Genomic DNA, 26,589 nt, shown 5'->3' with positions numbered 1-26,589 from the left:
ATGATAAAATTTATTCATAAAATAATCATATTTAAGATTTTCTTTTTTATTAGGGGAACACAATTTGTGGTGTTGGAATGAAGCAGATAATTAAGATAATTTTTGTATTTTTTATAATGAATTTGAGAAAAAAATAAAAGGCACATGAAAGGAATTGGTGATGTTATTTAGATGGTTTATATAAATGAATAAAATTTTAAATGATCCTTGGAGTCTGAAAAATAAGTTATCACATAAAATGCATCTAACTATTGAGGTATTGATTCTAACAAGGGAAAAGCTGGGTATATATTTTTATTATCAAAGTTATCTTATTATACACCATTATATGTTTTCAATTAATGACATTTAAATTATGGGGTTTATTTTATTTTGATGAATATTTTGAAAGGTTTTGTAATGCATTAAGTAGATATCCATGGAAATAGAGATCTTCTACAACGCATGAACTTGGACTTTATTGAATAAAGATTTCACCACAAAACTAAATGATGCCAGTTGACGAATAATTAGGTAAACTGTCTATATTTATGGTCATATTTAATAAGTATTAATTTTATCCGTATGATCAGTAGCATAAGTCAATGAAGGTTTGAGTTCGAAATTGTTTGAGAAGGTAAAAGTTTGGACCACATGGATAAAAGTAAACAATATATCAGTTTAGTTTATTTTATTATAATATGTGAGATATGGTCTACCTATCTAGGGAATGAGATTGAGGATAGGGTGAACTCAATTATTTTTTAATACTGTTTGGGCGTATCCGGACTGAGGTGACGATTAGCCCAAACCAAGTTTGGGTGAATGCCTCCCAAGGAAAACACTTGGAAATAAGGGCTAACAATGATAGCAAGAAAATATAAAGGTTAGTGAAGCTTTGTCGTCCTCAACCCCCAATATCTTCTACAGAACAAAGGTGCTCAAGCATCTTCAACTCAGCCTCTGAAACCCTCTCTCGTTCGGCCTCCAAACCTTTCACCTAGTTGACCCCCAAAAACATCAACATAATCATAAGAACTTTAAAATTATCATGAATTAATTTGTCAATGAGTCATTGAGTGAATCACCTGTAAATTGTCCCCAAAGTAGAATGTATTCTTTTCTCTGAGACTTATCAGAATTCTTCCATCCTGCATCAAATGGGTTGATTCTATATGTTATGGATTCACATAATTATGAAAAACAAATCTTCCGTTCAATAAATCAAAAAAAATGGTTGGAAAAAATCTCCAAGAAACAATCCTTATTCCAAGATACTTGACAGAATAAATTCTTGATCACAATGTTGTCCTCCGTTTAACCTTTTGAAACTCCCACCTAAAAGTATGATTCTACATCCTACGGATTTGGTATGACGTAAGCAAAAAAATTAACAATATCTTTTTCAAAAATACCTTTCACATTTATTAAAAAACCAAGATATCTTTTTTGCTCTCTTTTGTGAGATTTTTCCAAGAGAGAAAGATAAAATAGAGGACTGAAATTAGGGCTCATCTGAATATAAATACTGGAAAAACAAAAGGAAAAAGTCAGTAATTTAAATAAGTATCAAAAAATGAAATTGGTTATAGATGAGAGAGAGAAATGATAGGGTAACCCCTTTAACTTTGAGCTTGCATAATTACAATTTTTATTCATTTCATAAGTTATGAAAGGTTAAAACAATCATTTCAGCTCCTCCATGAATTTAAGTCCTAAAAATTCCTGAAATTATGGAAGATATCTGAAATCATATTCTTCAAAATATTAAAAATATTTATGTTTACAAATATCTTAAATCATACTCTTCATATATAATTAAGATGTATCATATAATCCATTAATTAGGATAAATACTTTTAGCCTCATATTTATGTGACAAATAATTTATGATTGATATAAGTATGTGTTCCTAATGACATAACATGATTATGTATGTTTCATAAATGTCATCTTGAAGAAAAAAATAGTGATTCCATGATTTGACTCATTTATAATAAGTTCAAATGTAAAATGTGTTCCTCTACATGAAGCTAGACATCCAATGCATGAGTGAAATTGCACAGTTTGAACCATCTGAAGTCAATTATCTCTATATGCATGCTTCCTGATATCATTAACCATGTATTATCTGACTTCAAACCCATTGACTGAAGTTTGAATGTAATCAGTGATTACCAAAGATAAACTATCATTGATTGGGATAAACTCCTCTTTCAACATTCATCAAAACACATACTTTAGCATTTTCACTAAAACTCCCTAAACCTTAATATTTTGAAAGATGTCTCCATAGGAGTTTATCTCAATTAATGATAGTTTATCTTTGGCAATCACTGATTACATTCAATCTAATCCCCATGTATGAAAGATATTATTTTGTTTTGATTATGTCTATATAGTTTAGTAACTAAGATTTTTTATGTATTACTATCATTCCAAAGTTATCATAATTAAAATCATTGACCAAATATCAGATACAAGGATAAGGAAGAACGAGACCACCAATAACTGGGGAGAATAAATCAAACGCCCATAAGATAATTTAATGAATTAATTTTTATGTTATAATATGTATTTTTTACATATATTGAAATACAACTATTATAATATTTTTTTTATCAGATAAATAAAACTCAACGAGGCCTAATCATAATAATTGAAACTTTTCCTGTGCTTGTTTTAAATGAAAATTTTCAATGAATTTGAGCGATATTTTGAATAATAATCATATTAAAATATAAAATATTTTAAAATATTAAATAGATTTTTTTCAAAATAGATTTAATAATTTGGATGAGAAAATGAGTTTCCTATGAAACTGGAAGGTTTTGGGAGTTCATTCGATTAAGTCTTACTTTTTTATTCTTCCTCGAAAAAAATTAGGTATGTGAGATGAATGAGAATTAAGTATATAAATATTGAGAAAAATAAGATAATTGATGTGCAAAGATATTACAGAGATTACATCCAACCACTTTTAATCATATCAGGGACATTATCTCCAACTGTGTAAGCTCGAATGACTGAGTTGCACAATTGCCTGAATTTTTTTATCTCTCTTTATTTTTTAAGGAAAAATACATCTCTACGTGAAGACCCCAAGGACAGTCAAAAGATAAAATTAGAGATGTGAATGAACCACAGTCATAAAATATTTTACCATAAGACATGACAAGGGAGTAGCCTAAAACCATAAAATAGATGGTTCCCTTCCCTATATCGGATATGACCAACTGAAATTCATGCATGCATTTTTATTATTTTAAAGCCTTGCATATTATTTTTAGAGACCAATATTTTTAAGAACCCGCATCCTTGCATGAAATGATTTCATTTGTTTTTTTATTAGGTGAGGATTAAAATATTTGGTTTTGGAACATTAGTTATCCTATTATTAAGATTTCCACCATATGCTTGACTTTTCAGGTCAAGCATATGCCTAACTTACTTTCTTGCCCTTATTGAGTTACAGGAAACAGGGAGGACAAAAAATAAAATATATAGGATTCTTAGCATCATGGTATTGTAGGAAAGTTAGAAAAGAGAAGAAACAAGAGTAAAAAGGGGGTTGAGCTGCCGATGAGAATTTACATGCAAGGCAGTCACGGCAAGAGGTCTGTATGGAAGTGCCCCTTGGATCGGGAAGCACAATGAGCTGAACCTAATCTCCATCGAGGGCAAGCGATGAAGATGTGCTCTTATGCATAGCAAAGGGTGGGATTCAGTCAATAGGCTGCGTGAACACAAGCAGCTATTAAAGACAGCTTTTATTAATTTTTGGTATTTATACATTGCCCTTATTTTTTGTTTATTTTTTATGTTTTATTAACCGTCCCTAATTTGATTTTTAGGTAGGGCCAGACTGATTTAGAGATGAAAATAACAAGACAAGTTCATGGCCCAATGCGCTGAAACCTAAAAGAGATAAGAAACATAGGGATATCAAGCTTTGAGCCAATCTTGCTGAAGACGGATCATAACAAACCATTTTTAAATGTGATGATATAATCTTGGCTGTCCATTCTTCTTTTAGAGTATCAGATAGTGAGTTTAAAAGACCCTTATCTAACTTGATTTGTTCCGTCTTGCAGGAATATGATTGGGTGGCGGTGGTGTTGAGTTTTGTGCCTTGGTTCTCTCATGGAAAAGAAGTTTTTCCACACATGTGAAAGTGTGTTATCGATTCTAAATCAATCTTTTATATCATATATCATATGTACCTTATTTCTGAAACAGTTCACATTGCTCTTGGATATCCGCCTCTTCTTCTTCAACTCTCCTTGAAAATATTGAAGATCTTCTCACCATGAAGACACTTTCCTTGGTTGAGTAGAGAAGAGAGAATAGTGGAGAAAGGGGGGCTCTCAATTCTGGATGGCCTAGGCGCTTGAAATGAGTGTCCTTTCCCTATTTATATTTCACTCAAGGTTTTTCTCAAAAACCCATTATTCTCTCTTCTCTACTCAACCAAGAGCAATGTGAAATAAATTCACCAATGCCTCTATGATCTTATAAGTGTGGCATTCTATGCCCATGTATCATTCTAGTTAATAACTTTAGTGGCTCAATAACAATTATTGGCCAACCTTATGAATTAATTATATCAATATATAGATTAATTAACTAAGGATCAACTTAACTTAATCGATAGGTCAAGTGTCCAGCCCATGGGGTGCCAAGCTACACCTCATGATCTATAAGATACCGAGTAGTGTTTGAACTCTATCATAGAACATTTACCGTCATCGGTTACCATATATGTATATTATCCATCATCTGCGCGAGACTTTCGAACACTTAGAGTATGTTTGAACATCAAACCCTAATCATTCATTCGATAAGTACTGATGTATAATGGGGATCATTGGAGAATATCTACTCCAATATCTCATTACCGTGGCCAAATATTTTCTGCATCGTCTTCCTTGAGTCAATCTCCTATTGTACTAAGGGCGGATGATCCCGTTGTATCCACTCAATCATCTCCGAGAGCTTATTACTACACCCGAGCTTGTCTTGTTTGAATCCCTTGCAATAAGTATAAAGATATCAATTTTGTGACACAGAAATCCTTGTGCAGAATTTTATACAAAAACTAAAGGTTTACAGCTCAATTCAAGTCTAATAATGTTTTGACTTTCAATAGTGACTTTAGGTGGGAATCTTTTTATTAGTATTTTCATATGAAGATTTATTTGCTGAAAATTCTAGAAGAAAATGGAAAGTGGGTGTCTTTAAATGTCATAACTTCAATTATGAAAATGAATATTTTTAATTAATTAAAAATAAATTTTAATATTAAAGGCTAAAAATCAGTAATCTAAAATTCGTACTTAGCATTTGTCATGAATATTCAAATTGTTTCATTTTTGTATAAACCATTAATGGACTGATCAAACCTTAGATTGGTAATCTAATTTGAATCAGCTCATGTTGAACCATGGAAAGTGTTCCATTGATTTGACTAATAAACTTTGATTTCTGAGGTAAACATGGATTGTTGATTATGACCTAACAAATCACAAAGGTATGTTTTTTGTCAAATGGTAAACCTTTTTATTACAATTTCCTCCCTTTTATTTTTGTTTAATAAGCATTTCCTCACCCCGTTCAGTAATTTGTTTCATGAGATGTAAATCTACATTTAGCCTCATTGCATTATTAAACGATGAGGCAAGTTCACACTATTAATGGGATGATAAATTAGCTGAATCAGGTACGTTTGACTTTGAATATGGTCGATTAAGTATCGAATGAGTTACTAATTCTAAAAGTCTACTTTTTACTTCTTTACTATGCACTAAGGCTCCACTATTGAAATAACTTCTAATTTCAAATTTTTGATGATTTGATATGTAAAACTACTCTCACATTGAGGGTATAGAACGCTTCTGATGACTTGGAAAGAATATTGAATTGATTTTCATTAGTTAAGCACCAAATTATCGTACTAGTCAACCTCTCTGTCTATAAAGTTAATATCCAGAGTAAGTGAGAATGTTAAGTGAAAGCCGAGTTATATTTCCTCATTTGTCTTAAATAATGTGGGCCAATGGAACACATATGGTATCACCTCAAATTTTAAATGATTTGGTGGGATATTTTTATCTATTTACTTGGATTTTCTTATCTTTTGATTCTGAAACATTATGAACCACCTTCATTTTAGGAAATTTTCCTTTTCCAAATTCCAAGTTTAGGTCAAAGAAATCGTGGACCCGTTAAAGTCTAGATAAATAGATAAGTATAAATATGGAATTGATGCATCGTCTCATGCTCCAAGGGACCAAATTGAGAAAATTATGTAACCCATCTTGTAAACCAGCAGTAAACAATTGAATTGGCGAGGACGACGAAAACCACATCTACTGAAGAGCAATTATGTAACCTATCTAGAGACACAGAAACTTGGAAATCAAGAATGATAATACTCATTCAATGGAATTGTCTGACAAATGAGGGGCACTTCTCAAGAAGCTCAGATGGTAAGGGGAGCTCTTACTTTCTATGTTGATCAGATTTTGCAAAAAAAAATTACCCCTTAATGGAAGGTTTATCCACACATATTTTCTAATACTGGATATTGGGGTATAATTTACTCACATGTTAGGCAGCTGATGAGCTTACGGATTCAGCAAGCTCCTCTAAGAGCTCCTTCTGCTCCATCGCTGCGCAAGACTGCAGAAATACAATTGAATGAGAGAGAAGAAGAAGATATTCTAAAGCCCAAATCGGCAACAGCAGACCCAATTCACATATACTGATGAATCTCCAAGCAACTATCTAGATAGGCTTCCTAGATCAAATGACCCAGGATGATTGCCTAAGGTTAATTTGTTCGATTATCGTATGCTTAGAATTGATTGACAGCCAGCGTGTTGGATCCATCTTGAAATTACTACTAGGATCTTGATGACTCTATGATTAATAACTTTGAGATAAAATAAATCAAAGTGACTGACCTGGATAGCTGTTTCGATGTCACCGGAAAGGAAGGATGTGAGCTCAAAGTTCATCTTCAGACGGTGATCAGTTACTCGGTTGTCCTATTTTTACAAACCCCGACCAGTTAAACAGAAATTAAAATATTTATTTAATGTATAAAGATGTAAAAACCAAAGAAACGAGCAATTAAAATCACCTTGTAATTATATGTCCTTATTTTTTCCGAACGCGCACCAGTACCAACCTGCCATAATTATCACACTTTCATTTATTATCGTACATTGCCCATGCAATATTCACGAGACAAATTTGGAACATAAATCGGGAAGATTTTTCTCAGTTCATTCATTTTCTCTGAATTAAAAAAAACTCATATCATAGATGAGAGACGATGTCTACTCAGTTCGTCAATTACATATGAGACGATGCCTACTCAGTAACATATTATAATTCTGATCAGGTAGAGGACATTGATGTGAAGGATTTCAGCAAGTTTTACACCCAAAACAAAGAGAAAGGTGGCCGACTGTTGCAGAATTTTCTTTAAAATGGTGTAAAAACAGAAAAAAGAATTTAATTCAGATTTTCTTCGATACCTGTAATTTCCTCTGTGTTCTAAGGGATTCCTGCTGCTCCCTAACTTTAATCTCGTACCTGCAATCAGCCACAGTCAGATAAAACTCGGAGATAGTAGAGTTTTATGATATCATTATGGAATAGCATACAATTCCATGACCTGATATCGTGATTACCATTGTTATTCATCAAAATCGAAAAAAATCAATTTTTAATTAAGGCAATACTGAAACATGAGACTGAACTATTAATGTACGATAGGCATTTCAAGAAACAAGACTCACAGTTTTGCACGCAGCAGCTGAAAAGCGCGATTTTTGTTTTTCAGCTGTGTTCTCTCCTCCGTGCAGAAAATTCGGATTCCAGACGGTTTATGAAAAAGGTCAATTGCTGTCTCGACTTTGTTGACATTTTGCCCTGAAGAGAAAGTGGCCGAGAATGAGGAGAAAAAATTTTCATAAATAAATAATCTTTCCTGTTCTTCTGGCGGGATTCAAGTTCAAACCTCCGGCACCACCCGACCTGGCTGTCGTAAGTTCAATATCTTTAGGGTCAATCACCACATCAACTTCATCCGCCTGAAATAAAACACAGTCCCCAGCTTCATAGAAATTCAAACACCAAATGCACTTCAAACGTGTCAGGAACATATGATACAACAGAGTCTATTACACTAAAACATTGGAATCATCTCCTGCAGCCTACTTATTACCGCTTCGTATTATTTCTCTCCCATCAACATGATCCATACCTGGTTTTGGGTTTATACTCCAGAGCTTAGGGTTTAGGGCTATTTCCTCAGTACTTGGGGATTAAAATTAGGCGCATGATTTATGTTAATTCTTTAAGGTTTAGGACTAAGTTATATTTAAGTTTGATGGCTTTTATGAGGGCTTAGAGGTTTAGGGTTTTAAGTGTAGAGTTCAAGGTTATTGTTTTAAGTTTAGTGTTTAGGGTTTGAGTTGGTGGTTTGAATAGTGTTACTGAAGAAAGCTTACTTCCGGCATGATGGCAACAGTTGCCGTTGATGTGTGCACGCGACCCTGCGCTTCGGTCTGAGGAACACGTTGCACACGATGAACACCGGATTCGTACTTGAGTTTGCTGTAGACTCTGGACCCCTTCACTTCCATTACGTATGTCTTGAATCCACCTTTTTCAGCCTGAATATCCGATGCTTTAGTGACAAACACAAGAAAAGAATGGGCAGGAAGAGGATGAAAGAATACTTCGGAGAATGAGACTGTGGCGAACTTCAAGGAATTAATCTCACAATATCTCTGGTACATTCGAACCTGAAAAAAGATTAACTTTAGCAAAGCGATCCCTGTGAACTGCAGGTGTATTATCTGATATCGTGAATAATTTGACGCAAAATGAATCGACAATTTTTCTAGTTATGTTACTCAACTAAGAAATTGGAGCTTTATTAAAAATAAGATAAGCATGTCGGGAAAATAATACAAATCGCTAAAAGCCCCTTGTGATCAAAATAGGAAACAACATAGAAAGTCAACTGCTTAATAAATGGCAAGTGTTCAAGGATGAGCATTAGCTCTAGGGTGATAATTTTAATGTGCGTGGGCAGAAAAATAGTTAATGAAACGTATGACAGAGGATTAGTTTTCGTTGAGAAAATTGATGGAAATATGTAGAACAATGAGCAAACTCAAATATATCGTCCAGTATATGAGACATAGTTGAAGACGATGCGAGACAATGCTCAATGTGTTGTCATTTTATTGAATTAAGAATAAAACTAGAGCATTTGTTTTACTGTTTAAGCCTCATGGCTTGCTATTAAATAAAGTGCCTTCACTTTAAATGACAATTTTTTATGGTGCCAAAGTATATGAACCCTAACTTATCAAACGGTTTCGTCTACCCTCTTCAATAATTAAAAGGTCAGATATAAGTCACCTACAAGATCCCCAGCCCATATTCCTGCCTCATCGCCTCCGGTGCCAGCTCTCACTGCAAAATCAAAATCACCATTTAAAATGAGATGATTAAAAACATTGTCAAAAGGAAAGAAGAAAGGTTGAGCACTAAATTAATAACTGAAACCCCATCATAATTTTGAGTCACAAGTATTGAGAAAATCTTTAAAATACCTTCGAGCAAAATATTTCGCGCATCAAGGGGATCACTTGGAATCAACAGCAACTGCCAGTGAAAGTTAAAGACAGCTATGTAAACGTATGATTCATGAGAAAAATAATTCATGCAAAATAAAATAATAAGAGGGATGGGTTCTGGTTAACATCTAATTGATGGACAGCATAGTAGCACACCTTAGGGATGGAAAGTCTGAATTTGTTTGTTCGTGAACACATGAACGAACATAAACTGGGACAATAAGATGTGTTTTGGACACGAACATGAATGATAAACCTATATGATGATGAATGTTCATTCGCCGGCGAACAATGAACTTCCCATCCCTCGCACGTATTAATATACAGATAATAAAAATATTATTGTTATTCTTAACACCAATGCAATTCAACTGGTGAACACAATAAGACGTTCAAGTTTCCCAGAAAGAGTAACTGTATAAACCCCTTGCCAAATTTCCTCTTCTTAGAAAGGGTAAAGAATGAGGATCAAGAAAACCTGACTCCTCAAGGGCGCATCCAGTTTCCATCCGTTTCACAAATAGCATTTATTTGAGTCCAGGATAGAATTAAAGAAATGAAAGCATCCTTCAACTGATGACTAAATGAATGCCACGTGATTGAAAACAGGAGCCTCGGAATACCTTCAGTTTATCTTCTAGTTCCTTCAGTTCCTTGTTCAATGTTTCGACTTCCAAAGCTATCATCTCAGCCATGTCAGGGTCAGCGTCATTCTCCTTTCCCAAGACTGAAATTAAACTTATCAATAAATGTCATCAGCTATACACTATCGAATAAAATAGCTTCAGCTTACGCTTCGCATCTTCCACTTGTTTCTCACATTCTTTGTACTTGCGATATACTGATACAACCTGATTCAGGATTCAGATTACGAAGCTTGTCCGCAGTAGAAATTGTCGAACCTTAAAAAGAGATATTTAATTATTATAATGTATATCCTACCTCTTCAAGTTCAGACATAGACTGCGCAAGCTTTTGATATTCGCTATTGTTTGATATCACATCAGGATCTGCTAGTTTCACCTGGAAGAAGCAAAATTTCGAAGGAGATAATAAATTAAGAAACTAAACAAACAGAGTGAAAAACATAATATATACTTTCATATACAAACAGAGAAAGTATTCGTGACACAAAAAAACAAATATGAAAAATCCCAAAACCTACTCATCTCATGCTTCCGAATTCAGTATCTGCATGGGCGAAGGGATTTGGCTTTGAAGCAGGTAATAGTAACACGTTGGTGGGATTAATTTCTGTTTTTCTGCATAAAGATTTGATGAATAAACGGATTTCGAGATTTCAAACGACAGAAATATTTAGACGAAACTAATTCTCCAGATAGGTTTGAGGTAGTTGGAAACCTCCGATCGTATGCAATCAGATTTATGAATGTTGACCCCAGCCCAAGCAGAAGGGCAACAGGTCAATCCAGATAGACCCATTAGCCGGGCCTACTTTAGAAGACGATCAGAGAGGAGTAGATTGCTTTTGACTCCTTGTAAGTGCTACAATGCATTTGTCCTCTCTCTCTTTCCCTCATTCTCTTCTCATCTTCTTGTTTTGAACTATTATTGGGACCTGAAGAGAATGTGTCGTACTTTTCACTCAAGAACAATTGTGTTACAAATAGAGGAACGTAACACTTTGATACCATGTAGGATTCAAGCGTGTACCGACTGTAAGAACCTGAATCTAAAAACTTACAACAAGCATTATTCCACCCAAAATAATACTGTGGTTTCTTTATGAACCGTTTCGGTCTTTGGAATTTTCAAAAATCTTGAGAATGAAATTCCATTGACCAGTTTGTTCCATTTTAATTCTGGAAGGCAACGCATGAGATGGACATACTGGTCAAATAAAAATTTGATCCGACATGAGAGATCCACACCGGTCTGTTTGTTTTTGCTATATGCAATGTCGCGTTAGGCTTATCGTTCTTTTAATGCCAATAAAGGAGATAGAAATCCAAATGATATATACAAATTCAAAAGCTTCACCATGAACGAATTTCGGATTGGGAAAAGATGCATATATTTTTTTGTCGCAACAAGCAGATCAGCTCGTCCATTTCAGAAGTAGACATTAACGAGGCGCGACATACTTGCGACAGGTGCGTACCGAGATTTCTTTCCATGTTTTTTCAGCGGATTCCAGCTTCGTAATCAGGTAAGGTTCCTGCAATCAGATCAAATTCGAAACGGCGATTCAGAAAATTCCGGAAGACCAACAAATAGCGTCTAAAAATGAGGCGCCGAAGAAATTTAGCCTCCTAGAGCGAGTATGGAAGACGAAATCCATCAATTGAGAGGAATTACCGCCGAGCAGACGAAATTAAGAGCTCTTCGCGGTGGATGGGTGCCCCAAATGAAGGTTCCCGGAGCATCTGGCCGGCGTTGAACGAAGCTCAGAGTTCTTGGAATGGGGCCGAAGCCCGCGAAGAGGCAATCCATACCCTGGCCAGAAATCTTTCGATCGAGCGAAGAAGTAGACTCTCGCGCCATCATTTTTGAAGAAGATAAACCTCATCCCCAAAGACCCACCAATCAGGTGGCCCCAGTTCATCATCACCTTTTTCAACCTTAATTTTAATTTTGAACTTCACTTAATAAAATTTATTTTTTATATGATATCCTGAAATCAAGGTTGTGAGTGATATAGTGCAGGGATGCGGACAGGATCATTTTTTGTCCCAGGACAAAAGAATTATCCTGTCCGCGAGATCGGATGAAACCCGGGGCGGAAATTAGTCCCTGGACGAATGGACGGAACGGTTTTCCTATCGTCGGACGAAAAAATCGTCCCGTCCGGAGGTCTCAGACGATGGACGGAGGTAAGGGATGGACTACACTCCGTCGGATTCGCTTCCGACGGTTGAGATCTTGTCACATGGCATCGCTTAATCAATTCTTTGACATTTTGCATCAAAGCCCTTGCTTTTTTGCGCAAACTGACGCTGCCCAAAAGTAATTGTACATATGTCCCTCCACTTTCTCTCTCCTCCATATTTCCCTAAAAACTTGTAAAAGTATCTTAAAAATTTTAAACATGATTTTTTATCGTCCCGGGTGAGAGACATGACGATTTTTATCCAAACAGGACAAAACTGGCAAAGTCGGGACGTGGACGGAACGATTTTTTCATCCTGGGACAAAAAACCGTCCCGTCCGCATCCATGCACTGATTTAGGACGTCGGATAAGAAGATCTTTGTCCCGTCCCGTCCATCGTCCACATCCCGGACGATCCAGAACTATAATTGTGACTATAGGGATCAGCCTATGGTAATCACTAAGACTAAAAAAATTAACATGTGACTATAGTGCACGATCGTCTGGGATGAGGACGCTGGACAATTTGAAATGGTTTTTTGTGGTTGTCCCAAACTGTCCCCTCCTAAAACCGTCACATCCGAAGCCATCAGGTTGAGAGACTGGCTCGTCTCTCACATCTTGATTCAGTTTGACATCATGAATGGAAAACAATATGCGTCCCAATTCGTACAAGTTTTAAATTTTGATAAAAAATCATAAACTAAAATTTAGTGCATTTGTTGTGCGACCTGGCCGTCACCGAGGGCGATACGATTTTTTCGTTCGAAAACAAAAAAAACATCCCATCTTACGTCCAGCGGACAAATTTCCGCCTCATCCAACCTCCAAGGCCCAAGACAAAAAAATGTCTCATTTGTGTCCATGTGCTATACAAACAACATCAACAGAGGACTCAACGATGACAATAGTGACAATGATACCAGGCGGGGAGGGCTACAACGATGCCGTTTATACATAATTGCATCAATTTAGCCGCTTATTTTTACCATTTATATAAGTGCATATCTAGTCCATTCTAATTATATCCAGCAGCATTTTTTGAATTATCAACACATTAATTTCATCTTTTGCTATTTAGTTTCCAACTTGAAAGCAATAACTTATTTCGGAGAAAGAAATATGGGAAAGATTCTTATATATTTTTGTTGCATCGATCTACAAATAATACTCAATCTTAAAAGAAATAACCTATGATCCCACATGGACACAAGTCATAAGTAGTATAAGTTGGTGGATGACGATATATTATATCAGTTGCCGTCTAACGTCATACGCTGTCGTCATCCATTGACGAATATTTCGTCATCAGTATCGTCAACGGTAAGGACACACCCAACAGAGCCCAACGGAGCCCAGTTAGCTAATGGGCCAAATCAAGATATGGAAAAGAGGCCGTACGTGCACGTGCGAACGCTGACTCTACTCTCATCATTACTCTATTTTTAATACAAGGATGGCCCACACGTGTGGTCGTGTACGGCGTGTGCCCAATCCGCGAACATGTCAAAAAGGCTGATCCGACGGCCTCGATTGCGCCGCCGAAATACGACGTACGCGATCGAGCCATGCTATCTGCCTCGACATTGGCGTATGAAATCGTGAAATCATCGCCTTTTTGACTTAACATACTTCTAAGATCATTTAAATCGCTTAAATGGCCTCTCCTCTTAGTCTGCACTCTACTGAGAGAAAGAACCCTTAGGAGTAAAGTGCTCTACTATCATACGAACGGATAGGTAGTGGACCAGATCTTTTAATATATTTTTTTTGAGAAAAAATGGACCAGATATTTTTTTTACATTTTTCAGCCAAAAAATGAAACGGATCCTGTCATTGATAAAAAAAAATGGGCCGTATTTTATTTTCGGAGGCAAAAGGGGTATAAAAGTTTACAAATTTATCCATTAGCAGCTGGAGTTATACAGTTTCCTTTGATATTATTTCTCCTTATATTTCTCCATACCTACATGTAAAAATATGTACGTATACCGGTTTCCGAGTGTATCATGCGAACGGGTGGGTTTGGAGGAGACTGAGGCGAGATTCTGAAGTTATTCGAATTGGATTACTAGAGAGAAAAAGGGGAGTGAGAAAGAGAGGGAGAGTTATAAGAGAGAGAGTTGAGAGTGAGGAGAAGAGTTAAGAGAGAGAGAGAGAGATAACAGAGATCGAGAAGAGAGAGAAAGGGCGAGTTAAGAGAGAGAAAAAGAGATAAAAGAGATCGAGGAGAGAGAGAAAGGGAGAGTTGAGAGAGAGAGAGAGAGAGAGATAAAAAAGATTTAGAAGAGAAAGGGCGAGTTAAGAGAGAGAGAGAGATAAAAGAGATCGAGAACAGAGAGAAAGGGAGAGTTAAGAGAGAGAGAGAGAGATAAAAGAGATCGAGAAGAGAAAGGGCGAGGTAAGAGAGAGAGAGAGAGATAAAAGAGATCGAGAAGAGAGAGAAAGAGAGATAAAGGAGATCGAGAAGAGAGAGAGAAAGGCGAGTTAAGAGAGAGAAAGAGAGATAAAGGAGATCGAGAAGAGAGAGAAAGGCGAGTTAAGAGAGAGAAAGAGAGATAAAGGAGATCGAGAAGAGAGAGAAAGGCGAGTTAAGAGAGAGAAAGAGAGAAAGAGAGATAAAAGAAATCGAGAAGGGAGAGAAAGGGCGAGTTAAGAGAGAGAAAGAGAGATAAAAGAGATCGAGAAGGGAGAGAAAGGGCGAGTTAAGAGAGAGAAAGAGAGATAAAAGAGATCGAGAAGAGAGAGAAAGGAGAGTTAAGAGAGAGATAAAAGAGATCAAGAAAAGAGAGAAAGGGAGAGTTAGGAGTGAGATATATATATATATATAAAAGTGATCGAGAAGAGAGAGAAAGGGCGAGTTAACAGAGAGAGAATAAAGATCGAGAAGAGAGAGAAAGGGCGAGTTAACAGAGAGAGAATAAAGATCGAGAAGAGAGAGAAAGGGAGAATTAAGAGAGAGAGAGAGAGAGAGAGAGAGAGAGAGAGATAAAAGAGATCGAGAAGAGAAAGGGCGAGTTAAGAGAGAGATAAAAGAGATCAAGAAGAGAGAGAAAGGGAGACTTGGGAGAGAGAGAAATAAAAGAGATCGAGAAGAGAGAGAAAGAACGAGTCAAGAGAGAGAGAGATAAACGAGATCGAGAAGAGAAAGGGCGAGTTAAGAAAGAGATAAAAGAGATCAAGAAGAGAGAGAAAGGGAGACTTAGGAGAGAGAGAGATCTAAAAGAGATCGAGAAGAGAGAGAAAGAGCGAGTTAAGTGAGAGAGAATTAAGATCGAGAAGAGAGAGAAAGGGAGAGTTAAGAGAGAGCGGGAGAGATAAGAGAGAGAGAGAGAGGGAGAGTTAAGAAAGAAAAGGTGGGAGAGAGAGAGAGTTAAGAGAGAGAGGGAGAGTCAAGAGAGAAAAAACGAGAGAGCGCGAGAGAGAAAAGAGGGAGAGTCAAGACTAAAATAACGAGAGAGAGAGAGACACACACACACACAGAGTCAAGTGAGAGAGAGAGAGAGAGTTAATAGAGAAGAGAGAGATATAGATAGAGACTAGCCTATCCGGGCGAATGATTAGGAGATTTGGGGAGGGGGTGGGCAGGCTTACCGAGTACTACCCCCACAAGTCAAAGTCAAACCCCTCCCCGCCGCCAAACCCGGGGGCCCCCCTTCCCACCCCCCTTAAAACCCCCCTTAAACCCCCCCCCCCTCCCCCCACCACACGTACGAACGCACAGCCATGGCGGCGACACCCACTCTCCAAGCCAGACCCAGACGAAGGCCGACCGACCCGGGCCGCTTCCTCGGGGTCCGGCGCCGGCCCTGGGGCCGCTACGCCGCCGAGATCCGCGACCCCGCCACCAAAGCCCGCCACTGGCTCGGCACCTTCGACACCGCCCGCGACGCCGCCCTCGCCTACGACCGCGCCGCCCGCGCCATCCGCGGGCCCCTCGCCCGCACCAACTTCCCCCTCCCCCCCGCTCCCCTCCCCGCCCTCCCCCTCCTCCTCTGCGAACCCGGCTGCGCCACGTGTTCCAAGGTCCTCTTCGCCCCCTCCCCCCCTCACGACGACTCCCTCTCCGGCTCTCTCTCCTCCATCATCCCCCCCGCTTGCCTCTTCGGCGATAACTACCTTCTCTGATTCTCATCTCTCTCTCCTCATCTCTCTCTCTCTACATCTCTCTCTCCGCCTTCGGGCTCGCAGCATTGTGCCAAATCATCTCCATCTGTAATACAAATACATTCAGATACATGCACGCGCGCTTCTAGAGAGAGAGATGCATAGTATACCTCGCCGACGATCACCGTGTCGCCCTCCTTCACCCCGCGTTTGACCAGCGCCTTGTTGACCCCGCACGCGTCCAGCGCGTGCTGAAACCTCCTCAGCGACTCCGCGTACCTTCGTCATAAAATCAGATAAATAAATCCTCCCGAAAAATCAATTTTCTGAAAATTGAAATACGTACTGCCAGTTCGTCATCTGGACGAAACGTTGGATCCCCGCGCCGACGACGAACCAGTTCCCGGTGTCGTCGTCCTTGTACACTTCGAACTCGCTCATGGAAGCGCCGCGTAGCTTCTGGATTCTCTCCGCCACGTGGTCCAGATCCGGAGTCGCGGTCCAGTCTGCCACGGAAAGTCAGCATTTAGAAGAGAATTCAAGCGTTAACTAGAGTTTGGACGTTGACCTTGGGTAGCCTCCATCGACGTCCATTGGCTCTGGAGAAGTTGATAAGCGGTGGAGATTACATCGTGGGTACCCTCCCTGCTGATCGCGCTGATGCAGAAGGGGCTGATCCCACGGTCCTCCAAGGCCTGTCTGAAAGACTCCCACTTTTCATACGCTTCAGGAAGGTCCATTTTATTGAAGGCCACCAAGAACGGTTTCTCGGAGAGTTCTGGGTTGAACAGCTCGAGCTCCAACCGAACCGCGTCTAACTCGTACAGGGGCTGCTCGCCGGACCCGTCAACGACGTGGACCTGCCCATAATAATCAATAATTTAACTATACTTTTACCAAAAGTATGTGAATTATGACTTGGGTATATAGTTCAGGGACGCGGACGGGACGATTTTTTCGTCCCGGGACAAAAAAATTGTCCCGTCCGAGGATACTGACGAATTTCGGGAGGAAAATTCGTCTCGAGTACCACGGGACTGGACGGTTTTCATCCCCTGGGACAAAAAAACCGTCCGTCCGGAGGTTTTGGATGATGGGCGGACAGATGTGGACGAAAAACTGCCGGATTCACATCCTTTGTCCCTGAACTTACTCTGGACGTCAGACGGGACGAAATTCGTGCCAATCCGTCCATCGTCCACGTCCGGGACGATCCGGAACTATACTTGGGTAGTTCTACTATACGATCGGATCGGATTGGATCGGATTGGATCGCCTTTGACTGGCACTCAGTCGATCTGGTTGATCAATAGATCAGTCAGATGTGCTGGATCTTGATTGTGCCAGTGGGCTGATCTGATCGATCCGTACAGTAATTTAATCAAGTAAAGTCGATCCAATTGAACTGTTCCAATCTGATGGACCCGTCTGCAGATCAAAGCAGAAGGCCATGTTTGTTATCTCAATTGATCTATAGCCGTAGATTGGCTATCTCAATCGATCCACCTAGCTAGATCGAGATAGATGATTGAACCCGACTGCGGATCACCAATCCTATCAATCAGATTGAATCCCCAAAGACTAGTTATGAACATGGTTAATATACCAGCACTGAGCATCTCTCTGTATGGCGAAGAAACTCGTGGCCAAGACCGAACCCCCGATGTGCGCCTTCGAGCAGTCCTGGCAGGTCGGCAACGACCATTGTAGCATCGTAATCGAGCGAAACGACGCCGAGATTGGGTAGAAGTGTCGTGAAGGGGTAATTGGCTATGGTTGGCTGCGCAGCGCTGATGGCACGTAGGAGAGTGCTCTTCCCTGCGTTTGGTGCTCCAACTATTCCCACATCAGCAACCAACTTTAATTCCAAATCTATCCACCTGAAAATATAATATCATAATCAACAGAGGGAAATTGAAGTGATTTAGACTCAGAAATGCCCCATAAAATTTGGTCCAGTGAATGAATCAACAGAGGGTAAGAGAACAAGGAAAAGCAAGACTTTAGTAGCAGTGGTATCACAGTAAATAGATTCTTCCTCTTCGTGAATGGCGACGCCACTCCCTTTTGCAGCATCTACTAATTCTGAACTTAATTTGAAAAAGTGTGCTAATCACCGATGAATGAATGACAGAATGTGGATAGTGACTTTGTGAACTAGAATCAGAAATGAATTAGAATCAGAAATGCCCCCAAAAAGATTTTGTCCAGTGAGTGAATAAGCACAGTGAAAAGCAAGACTCCAATGGCAGTGATATCACAATAAATAATATCTTCCCTTTTTGCGTATAACATCACCACTCCTTTTTGCAGCATTTACTGATTCGGAACTTCATTTGAAATAGTGTGCTAATGACCGATGAATGAATGACAGAATGTGGATGGTGACTTTGTGAACTTCAATTTCGTTAAAGTAACATCTAAGATGATGTTTGAGATGGGAGGAACAAAATCCATCCCACAACATCTTTTCGTTCCGTCCAGAACGAAAATTCTAAGCAACACTCTGCCACTTCAGCTCAATGCCTCACCATACCATCCAGAGAGTTATGAACAGTGGTTCTCGTGAACATAAAGTTCTTCAATGTCCCGTTCTGGACGACGTCAGAACGAACGAGCACTTTGAAACTTTCACAAACCCACATCAAGTTGAGATAAAGATTTATCAAACTCGTCCTACCCACCCTTGAAAAAAATCTATAATCAGAGGTTCCAAACTTTAAAGATAGATCAAAGAAACCAAAGAGAAACAAACACCGCATCTGAAATTTTCAAGAAAAACTCGGAATTCAATCAGAAGATCCACAACCCATCCAACTGACTTCAATTTTAAAAGAAATTCAGACATTTAAAACTTACATCTCGGGACCTTCTTCTCCGTTCTCAGCGATCTTCGGCACCCTCAAATTCCCAGATTTGAATGAAGCATTGCCTCTTCCGCCTCGCCCTCCGGGCAAAAGAAGAGCCCTCTGACCAGGCTGCATCAATTCCAACAGCACTTCACCTTCAATCCCACCTTTCCTTGATTCTCTAATAACAGTTCCAGGAGGAACTTTCACAACAACGTCTTCTCCCTTCGCTCCGGCTTGCTTTTTTCCTTGCCCGTGAGCTCCTCTCCCAGCTCTGAAATGAACGTTCTTCCTGAACGGTAGCAGAGAATTCATGGAACCGTCGACTTCGATGTAAACTTGGCCGCCCTTCCCTCCATCGCCGCCGGAAGGGCCGCCGAAGGGCACAAATTTCTCTCTTCGAAACGCGACGACGCCGTTCCCCCCGTCTCCGGCCTTCACGAAGATCTTCGCCTGGTCGAAGCATCTCATCACGGCCGGCACGCCCTTCTCCTTCTCTTCCCCTCCCTCTTCCCCTTGTTCTTCTTCAAGAAATCCGCCCAATTCCTCGCCGCCATCGACAATCGCGGTTTCCAGGAAATCATACGCAGCCGCGTCGTCCTCTTCCTCGCTATCTTCATCGGAGCATTGATCGAGGAAGACTTCTTGGGCGAATAGGGCTGCGGCGGAGGCGGAATCGCTGAGCTTGACCTCGTTCGCGGCCTTCGAATTGGGGAAATCAGGCAGGGCGAAGTCTTCCTTGGGGGGAAGGCGGGTATAGGTAGTCGCCTCGCCTCCATCTGTAGAGGAAAATCGATTGGAAGAGGCGATCGAGGGCTCGATTTTGATCCTGCGAGGCGAATTCCGGCGTGCTGGCGGCGATCTCCGTCTGCTATTACCCGACGACGATCGAGGCTTCGATGAATCAGAACATGAAATTCGAATGCGAGGGATGGAGAGATGCGCTAGGGCGGCCATTAGCGATTCTCCGACCTGCGATCCTCTCCCCTCCCCCACGCTCGTCGAGCTCGCGTCGAAGAACTGAAGAAGAAAGATCTTATCTTGATAGTTCTGCTGGCGAACATATCCGTTAGACACGGCCTCTCTTAAATGATAATCTTAAGAGTTATCTGGGATAATGAATTAACTGATTAATTCCGTGTGATTAATACGGTTTTTTAGAAAATATAGATGCCAGGAAAACGTGTTTGATGATCGTCAACGTATTCCAGAGTATGATAGGTTGCCGTCATCCGTTGACGTTGTCAGCCCATGACAATGGCGAGACAGTGGTGACGCTGAGGACAATTGATGACTTAGATTATTCCATCATCACGAGTGTATAATGTGTATTTTATTGGTAAATTTTGTTTAATTTTTTTGTATTATTTGGAAATTTGGAGTAAACTATCAAATAGTGGCAGGTGCGGCTGCTTTGGTGGCAAAATGATAACACCCTAAATTATGTGCTTAATTCAATAATTAGCACAATTTATGCATTTAAAGAGTTTAAAATAGGTTTGTTATCATATTTTTACGTGTTAATTAATATTCCATGTCAATTCTGATTTTTTCCTAATTTTATGTCAATTTATGAATTTTATGGAAGTTATTTAAGCTTGAATAACTCTATTTAAATGGAAATGGCGGGCTTAAAATTAATTTTAATGTTACTTAATATGGGGACGAATTACTAAAAATTTTAGATTTTTCTGGAATTTTATTAGATTTTTTGGGAATTTCTTCAAGGAAGAGATAATTATAAAAAATAGACAAAGATATAATTATAATAATAATAGGAGTTTAAAGTAATTTCTAAAGTCGGAGGGACTATTTTAAACTGTGGTTAAAAATATAACCTCAAGACAGCTCTCGGACGCGTGTTGCATGCGTAAAAATCCAATAAAAATATTTGCAGGGCTTTATTGAAATAATCGAAATTTTTTGTGATTTTTCTATGTTTTCTTTATAGACATATGGAGGAGAGAGAAAACGAAGGGCATATGTACAAACAAAAGCAGAGGTTTTTTGTGCAAAAATCTAAGAAAGTGATTTTACGGGGCAACGTGGCCAAATATCGATCGTCAGAAGGGAATTCGACAGCCTAAATTCTATATGTATATATCTCTTATGAGGGCGGTAGGTGCACCGCCTTGCAACGCATATAAAACGCACGCACGATAGGTGGGGTGGTGCCTTGTGATTGGGTGAAGCTAGAAAAAATGCGCATGTAAGTGTGTTTTGACACGTATTTCATTTTTTCTCTTTCGTTTGATTTCAGGGCAGGGGATATGTGGCACGCCGAGAGAGGATGCGCCAAAACAAGTTAAAATTTGGCGACCAATCAGCGATTGATACGCGATTGCGTGCATTTAAAATATTATATTAAATAAATAAAAATTGATCAAAGGGCTAAGATTTGTCAATTTCATTTATTACTAACTTTTGATCCTAAAGTCAGATTGAGCTAAAGTTTTTATGGATTTGCTCGTATTGACCTCCTATTTCTATATGTATACGGATCATTCAGATCGTCCCTACACCGATATATAATAATTAATTACTTGTTGGGGGTAAAATGGTAATAGCTACCATTTAACCTAAGTATAAAAATAGAAACTCGAGATGAGGAGGTCATTCTAGAAGGGGCTCTTTCACAACTGGGGGACAGAGAGGAGAATCAGCCTGGCTCATCTGTATTTGGTGCTTTTTACTTCATTATATTTGAATTTTAGTGTAATTTGGATTATGTTTTAGTGAAATTTGTGATTTTCCTGTTGATCTTGATATGCATTTCTAAATCGCTTGGCTTGAGCGGCATGTACAAGCCCTTACTAGGATTGAGAGGAGATATTACGAAATTGATCTAGCTATTCTGTTTGCGCATTAAGAAAAAAATTATAAAATTTAATTTTTAGGATATATTAGATTGTGTTTATGATATAATAGTTAGTGAATTTAGAAACCCAATTCCCTCAAAACAACTAAAACTAAAATCTCATTCTTAATCCATCTACTTGACTCCTTTGATCCTTTTCATTGGATCAAATAAGTCAATTTAGAGATCCCTAATTCTTCTACTCTTCTCATCTTTTCTACCCTCCTTTCTAAATTATTAAGCTAATTATGCTAATTTGATATTCATTGAAGATTAAATTAATTCTAATGGGGCCAAATTATTCAAGTAGATCACTAATTGAATTACCTCACTATCTTCCTTTGGAGGATACATATACTTATCACTATACATCTTAAGTTAGGGTTTTATAAATTTTAATGTATATGCTAAAATCAACAACGATAAGGGATTACAAATTGCCTATTTCACCCCTTATTTTTGGCTTATCACAAAGAGAGAAATAGCTACAGGCAATGCCCATGACAAACCGAGGGCGACAGAGATGGTGAGGACGGAAATGGATGATGTAGATGTCTTCCTCGGCGATGACGGTCACTAAGGGTCATGAACAAGAGATAAACCAGAGATGATGTAGATGTGTACTTTATTGGTCGATTTGTGTTTAAAATTTTCATATTTGTACTCACAATATCATGGATATTTTGAGAAAAATATCAAAGGGCAAGGGGCGCAACTGCTCTAGCTCTGCTAAGAGAGAAAATGTGACATGCAATACCTGTTAGGAATGCCGAATCACACACACAAGATGTCAGTTAAGGATCACTGACTTGTTTTACTGACATATTTTACCAACGTTTTACCGACATAAAGTTCTCTTATTTTATATTTTGTAAGTCGGTTAATTTCCTTATAAAAAGAAAAGATGTAACAGAATAGTTACTCCCCCATGTATGTTTATCTTGTTTAATGAGAGGTTTTGTATCTGTTTTTGTTAATCCTCTATATCAAAACGGGGAAGCCCACCAGACCTTCACAACTCTCGTGTCTCTTATTTGAAAAATGCCCTCCACTCTGCTCCAGCAAGTGGAGAGTGTAACTTCTCCACGACCGACAAGGGGGAACTGGCCCGTTGACGAATATGCCGTCATTGTGATTTTGCCATTTGTCTGAAGATGTAGATCTTATCATGGCACGTTGTCGTCATCTCTGCTATCGTCATCCTACCAAAGACGGATGACTAACAAGAAATCAATGGTAGTGTTCGCCCAACCGATATCCGTCCGTCATCCGGTATCGAACAACTGATATCCGATATCTGGAAAAAAATGGGACGGTGTCGGATATCGGATATCGGATATCGGTCGATATCCGTCTAGAAGGGGTTATCAATATCGAATATCGGGGGTGTGAGGACGAATATGGTATCGGATATCGGATATCGGTTTCCCGATATCCGGATTTCGGAGACGAATACCGGATGCCGGATATCGGTTTTCAATATCCGGATATCGGAACCGATTTCGACCGATAAAAGTAAACTATGTTTTACATTCCACCTGTTAGTTTTAATTGCATTGTATGGTTTTTGATTTATGATCAATGCCCATTAATATATAGTGTGCAATATATATTTTTTCTTCCATGTGGGATAACATGATTCAAAGTTAATGTAAACTCTGAATCCCGTTATCCCACATGGAAGATAATAGAAAATTTTCTCTGTATAAATTAAACGAGGCTGATAAATTATTTAATATTAAAATAATGTTTATATCTATTATAGCTATATTTTAAGAGTGTTATATATATAATATTTAATTAATATATACACCGTCCAATAAATAGAAACAAAATTTTCTAAATCTTTCCATATGGGATAAACGGATTCCGAGTTTAACAGAAAGCCCGAATCCTTCTATCCCACATGGAAAAAATAAAAATCCTCAACTGTATATAATAGTTGAGATGTATGACCAAATAGAAAGCTCTTCCGGTTCACCCGTGCCCACGTTATCGATGCAAAATGTGGGATATCTAATAAATAAAGTTATTTTTATTATAATTCGATGCGGATATCGGTTTTCGATATCCGCATCCGATATCCGATATTGTCATCTGCCCCGTTGACATGGAGACGGATGCCGACATCGAGACGGATATCAGTATTGGATATCGGCACTGTAGCAACCGATATCCGATACCGATATTCGGTATCCGAATATCGAAAAGAATGGATACCGGAAAATGCCTTTCCGGTATCCGATACAGCATCCGTCCCGACACCCGCATCCGGTACCGGTATCGGGACAGGCGTATTCAACGGTATTGCCATCATCTCAATGCCGGATGACGGATGACGCTGACGAGGCCATTGTAAAATTATAACAGGGGAAATTATATGTTTTATACATGTATGATAAAATAGTATTTTATAATTTATAGTATATTAAAAAATTCGATAATTTAGGACTAAGAGCTTATTAGAGCGTAATGAGGACGATTTTAAAAAGGGGGAATACTACGAAACAACATGAACTCTCATTTTTGTCAGCCAGGCAGCATAAACTTTCATACATGTTCAAAAAATAGCACGCACAAATAAGAAGACGTCAAGTGGCGTCTTCTTTTTTTTTTGTTCAGCGATGTTCAACTGCTGACGTGGTAGCCAGGTGGCTTCCACCGTGGTAGCCAGGTGGACTCCACGGTGGCATCCACATCTCTGGCCGCTCGTCTCCGGCCGCCGACGCCGCCCGTTTCTGGCTGCCGACGCCGCCCGTCTCAGGCCGCCGACGCTGCCGTCTCTCTCTCTCTCTCTCTATCTCTATCTATCCATCTCTCTCTATCTCTCTCTCTCTATCTATCCATGTCTCTATATCTCTCTATCTCTCTCTCTCTCTATCTATCCATGTCTCTATATCTCTCTATCTCTCTCTCCTTGCGGATATAAATAGCATGTGAACATCCCATCAAACCCTATTTCTGCCATTTTTCTCTCTCCTCAACGCTGCATCATCTTTCTCTCTCTTGAATATCAATTTTCACTCTCTCCTCAACGCCGAATCATCTTTCCCTCTCTTGAAGATCAACTTTCCGAATTCCTGATGATCAAAACCCCCCACATGGAGGGATTTTTGGAGACACCCATCATCAGAAACTGAGAAAAATAGATACCTGCTCCTCCCGATGTGTAAGCTCGTCGTGCTTGAGATCATGTCTCAAGTAATTGGTCCACCAAAGCCAACAGCTCTTCCCGCATCTCTTCAATCCTGCAAATAATCCAGTCAACTTCATTCACAGAAAATAACCCAAACAATGCTCAAGATATAATGCAAAAAATGACCAGCATTCTCAAGACCCTTAGAAATGTCAACGCGTATCAAGGTATTAGTGCACAACATTGGTTCCACCTTAATCAAGTAAGTCTTAAAATAAGTAGAATATGGCAAACGAGTCAATTAAATACCTTTTGCTGATCACTTATAATCGTCCAACCGTAGCCATCAACAATTCCTAAATCAGTCACCAGCAGGCTGATAAACCAAGTCCAAGAAGCTTGATTTTCCCCTTCTACCACCGCCCAAGCAATAGGGAACATCTGGTTATTCCCATCCCTCCCCACGACGCTCAACAACTGCCCTTTTAATTCGGTTTTCAAAAAACAACCATCCAACCCAATCACTGGTCTACAACCCTCAAGGAACCCCCTTGCTAGAGATTCGAAGCAAATATAGAGTCTGTTAAACCTAGCCAAAGAATTATGAATGTTGTGCTCCACCTCCAACTGGAAAGTACTATTCCTATCCACTTTTTGTAACTCGGCCACATAGCAGGGTAGCATGTGATAATGCTCATTCAAAGAACCTTGAAGCATCTTGCGCGCCCAGGACCTTGCATTATAACAGGTGCCTCGTGAAACTATGATTCCATACTTTTTCGTGCAATTCTCGCACCATATCTACTACCTTATAATTCATATCCCTTCGAATAGTCTCTAAGAAGTGTTCTTTTGTCCAAATATGGATATTGAAATATCGATATTGGACACCCTCTTCGGCCCCCGTCCTGAGACCCTCTTCGGCCGCCGCCGACGCTCAAACGTCGTAAAAAGGGCCACTATACCTGTCTGCAAGTGGATGGAAACAGAAACTCGTCCCAGGCGAGAGGAGAGAGAGAAAATCGATCTTCAAGAGAGGGAAAGATGATTCGGCGTTGAGGAGAGAGTGAAAATCGATCTTCAAGAGAGAGAAAGATGATGCGGCGTTGAGGAGAGAGAAAAATGGCGCAAATAGGTTTGATGGGATGTTCACATGTTATTTATATCC

The 26,589-nt window shown here is 39.2% G+C and overlaps 3 protein-coding genes across 3 annotated transcripts; 1 reads left to right on the top strand and 2 right to left on the bottom strand.

Moving 5' to 3' along the window:
* Positions 1-6,390: 6,390 nt before the first annotated feature.
* On the bottom strand, positions 6,391-12,168 carry APG3 (Peptide chain release factor 1). Its single transcript, XM_078584434.1, has 15 exons — positions 11,961-12,168; positions 11,764-11,820; positions 10,584-10,664; positions 10,435-10,492; positions 10,265-10,368; positions 9,618-9,669; positions 9,428-9,477; positions 8,733-8,798; positions 8,502-8,666; positions 8,009-8,081; positions 7,788-7,920; positions 7,524-7,581; positions 7,124-7,171; positions 6,945-7,028; positions 6,391-6,660 (listed from the first exon to the last, which is right to left on the bottom strand). The coding sequence occupies exons 1-15, from the start codon at positions 12,147-12,149 to the stop codon at positions 6,589-6,591; spliced, it is 1,290 nt and encodes a 429-aa protein (XP_078440560.1). The 5' UTR covers positions 12,150-12,168; the 3' UTR covers positions 6,391-6,588.
* Positions 12,169-16,145: 3,977 nt separating this feature from the next.
* PUCHI (Integrase-type DNA-binding superfamily protein) lies at positions 16,146-16,600 on the top strand. Its single transcript, XM_078584423.1, has one exon. It carries the CDS (start codon positions 16,199-16,201, stop codon positions 16,598-16,600), a length of 402 nt encoding a protein of 133 aa, XP_078440549.1. The 5' UTR covers positions 16,146-16,198.
* Positions 16,577-20,490, bottom strand: EMB269 (GTP1/OBG family protein). Its single transcript, XM_078584415.1, has 6 exons — positions 19,439-20,490; positions 18,186-18,459; positions 17,148-17,439; positions 16,926-17,085; positions 16,750-16,858; positions 16,577-16,685 (listed from the first exon to the last, which is right to left on the bottom strand). The coding sequence occupies exons 1-6, from the start codon at positions 20,383-20,385 to the stop codon at positions 16,632-16,634; spliced, it is 1,836 nt and encodes a 611-aa protein (XP_078440541.1). The 5' UTR covers positions 20,386-20,490; the 3' UTR covers positions 16,577-16,631.
* Positions 20,491-26,589: the final 6,099 nt, after the last annotated feature.

This window comes from Wolffia australiana, chromosome 1 (genome assembly GCF_029677425.1).
Source record: "Wolffia australiana isolate 7733 chromosome 1, ASM2967742v1".
Lineage (NCBI taxonomy): Eukaryota > Viridiplantae > Streptophyta > Magnoliopsida > Alismatales > Araceae > Wolffia > Wolffia australiana.
Note: the sequence above shows the minus strand (reverse complement) of the source record. Positions and strands in the feature narration are given on the sequence as shown.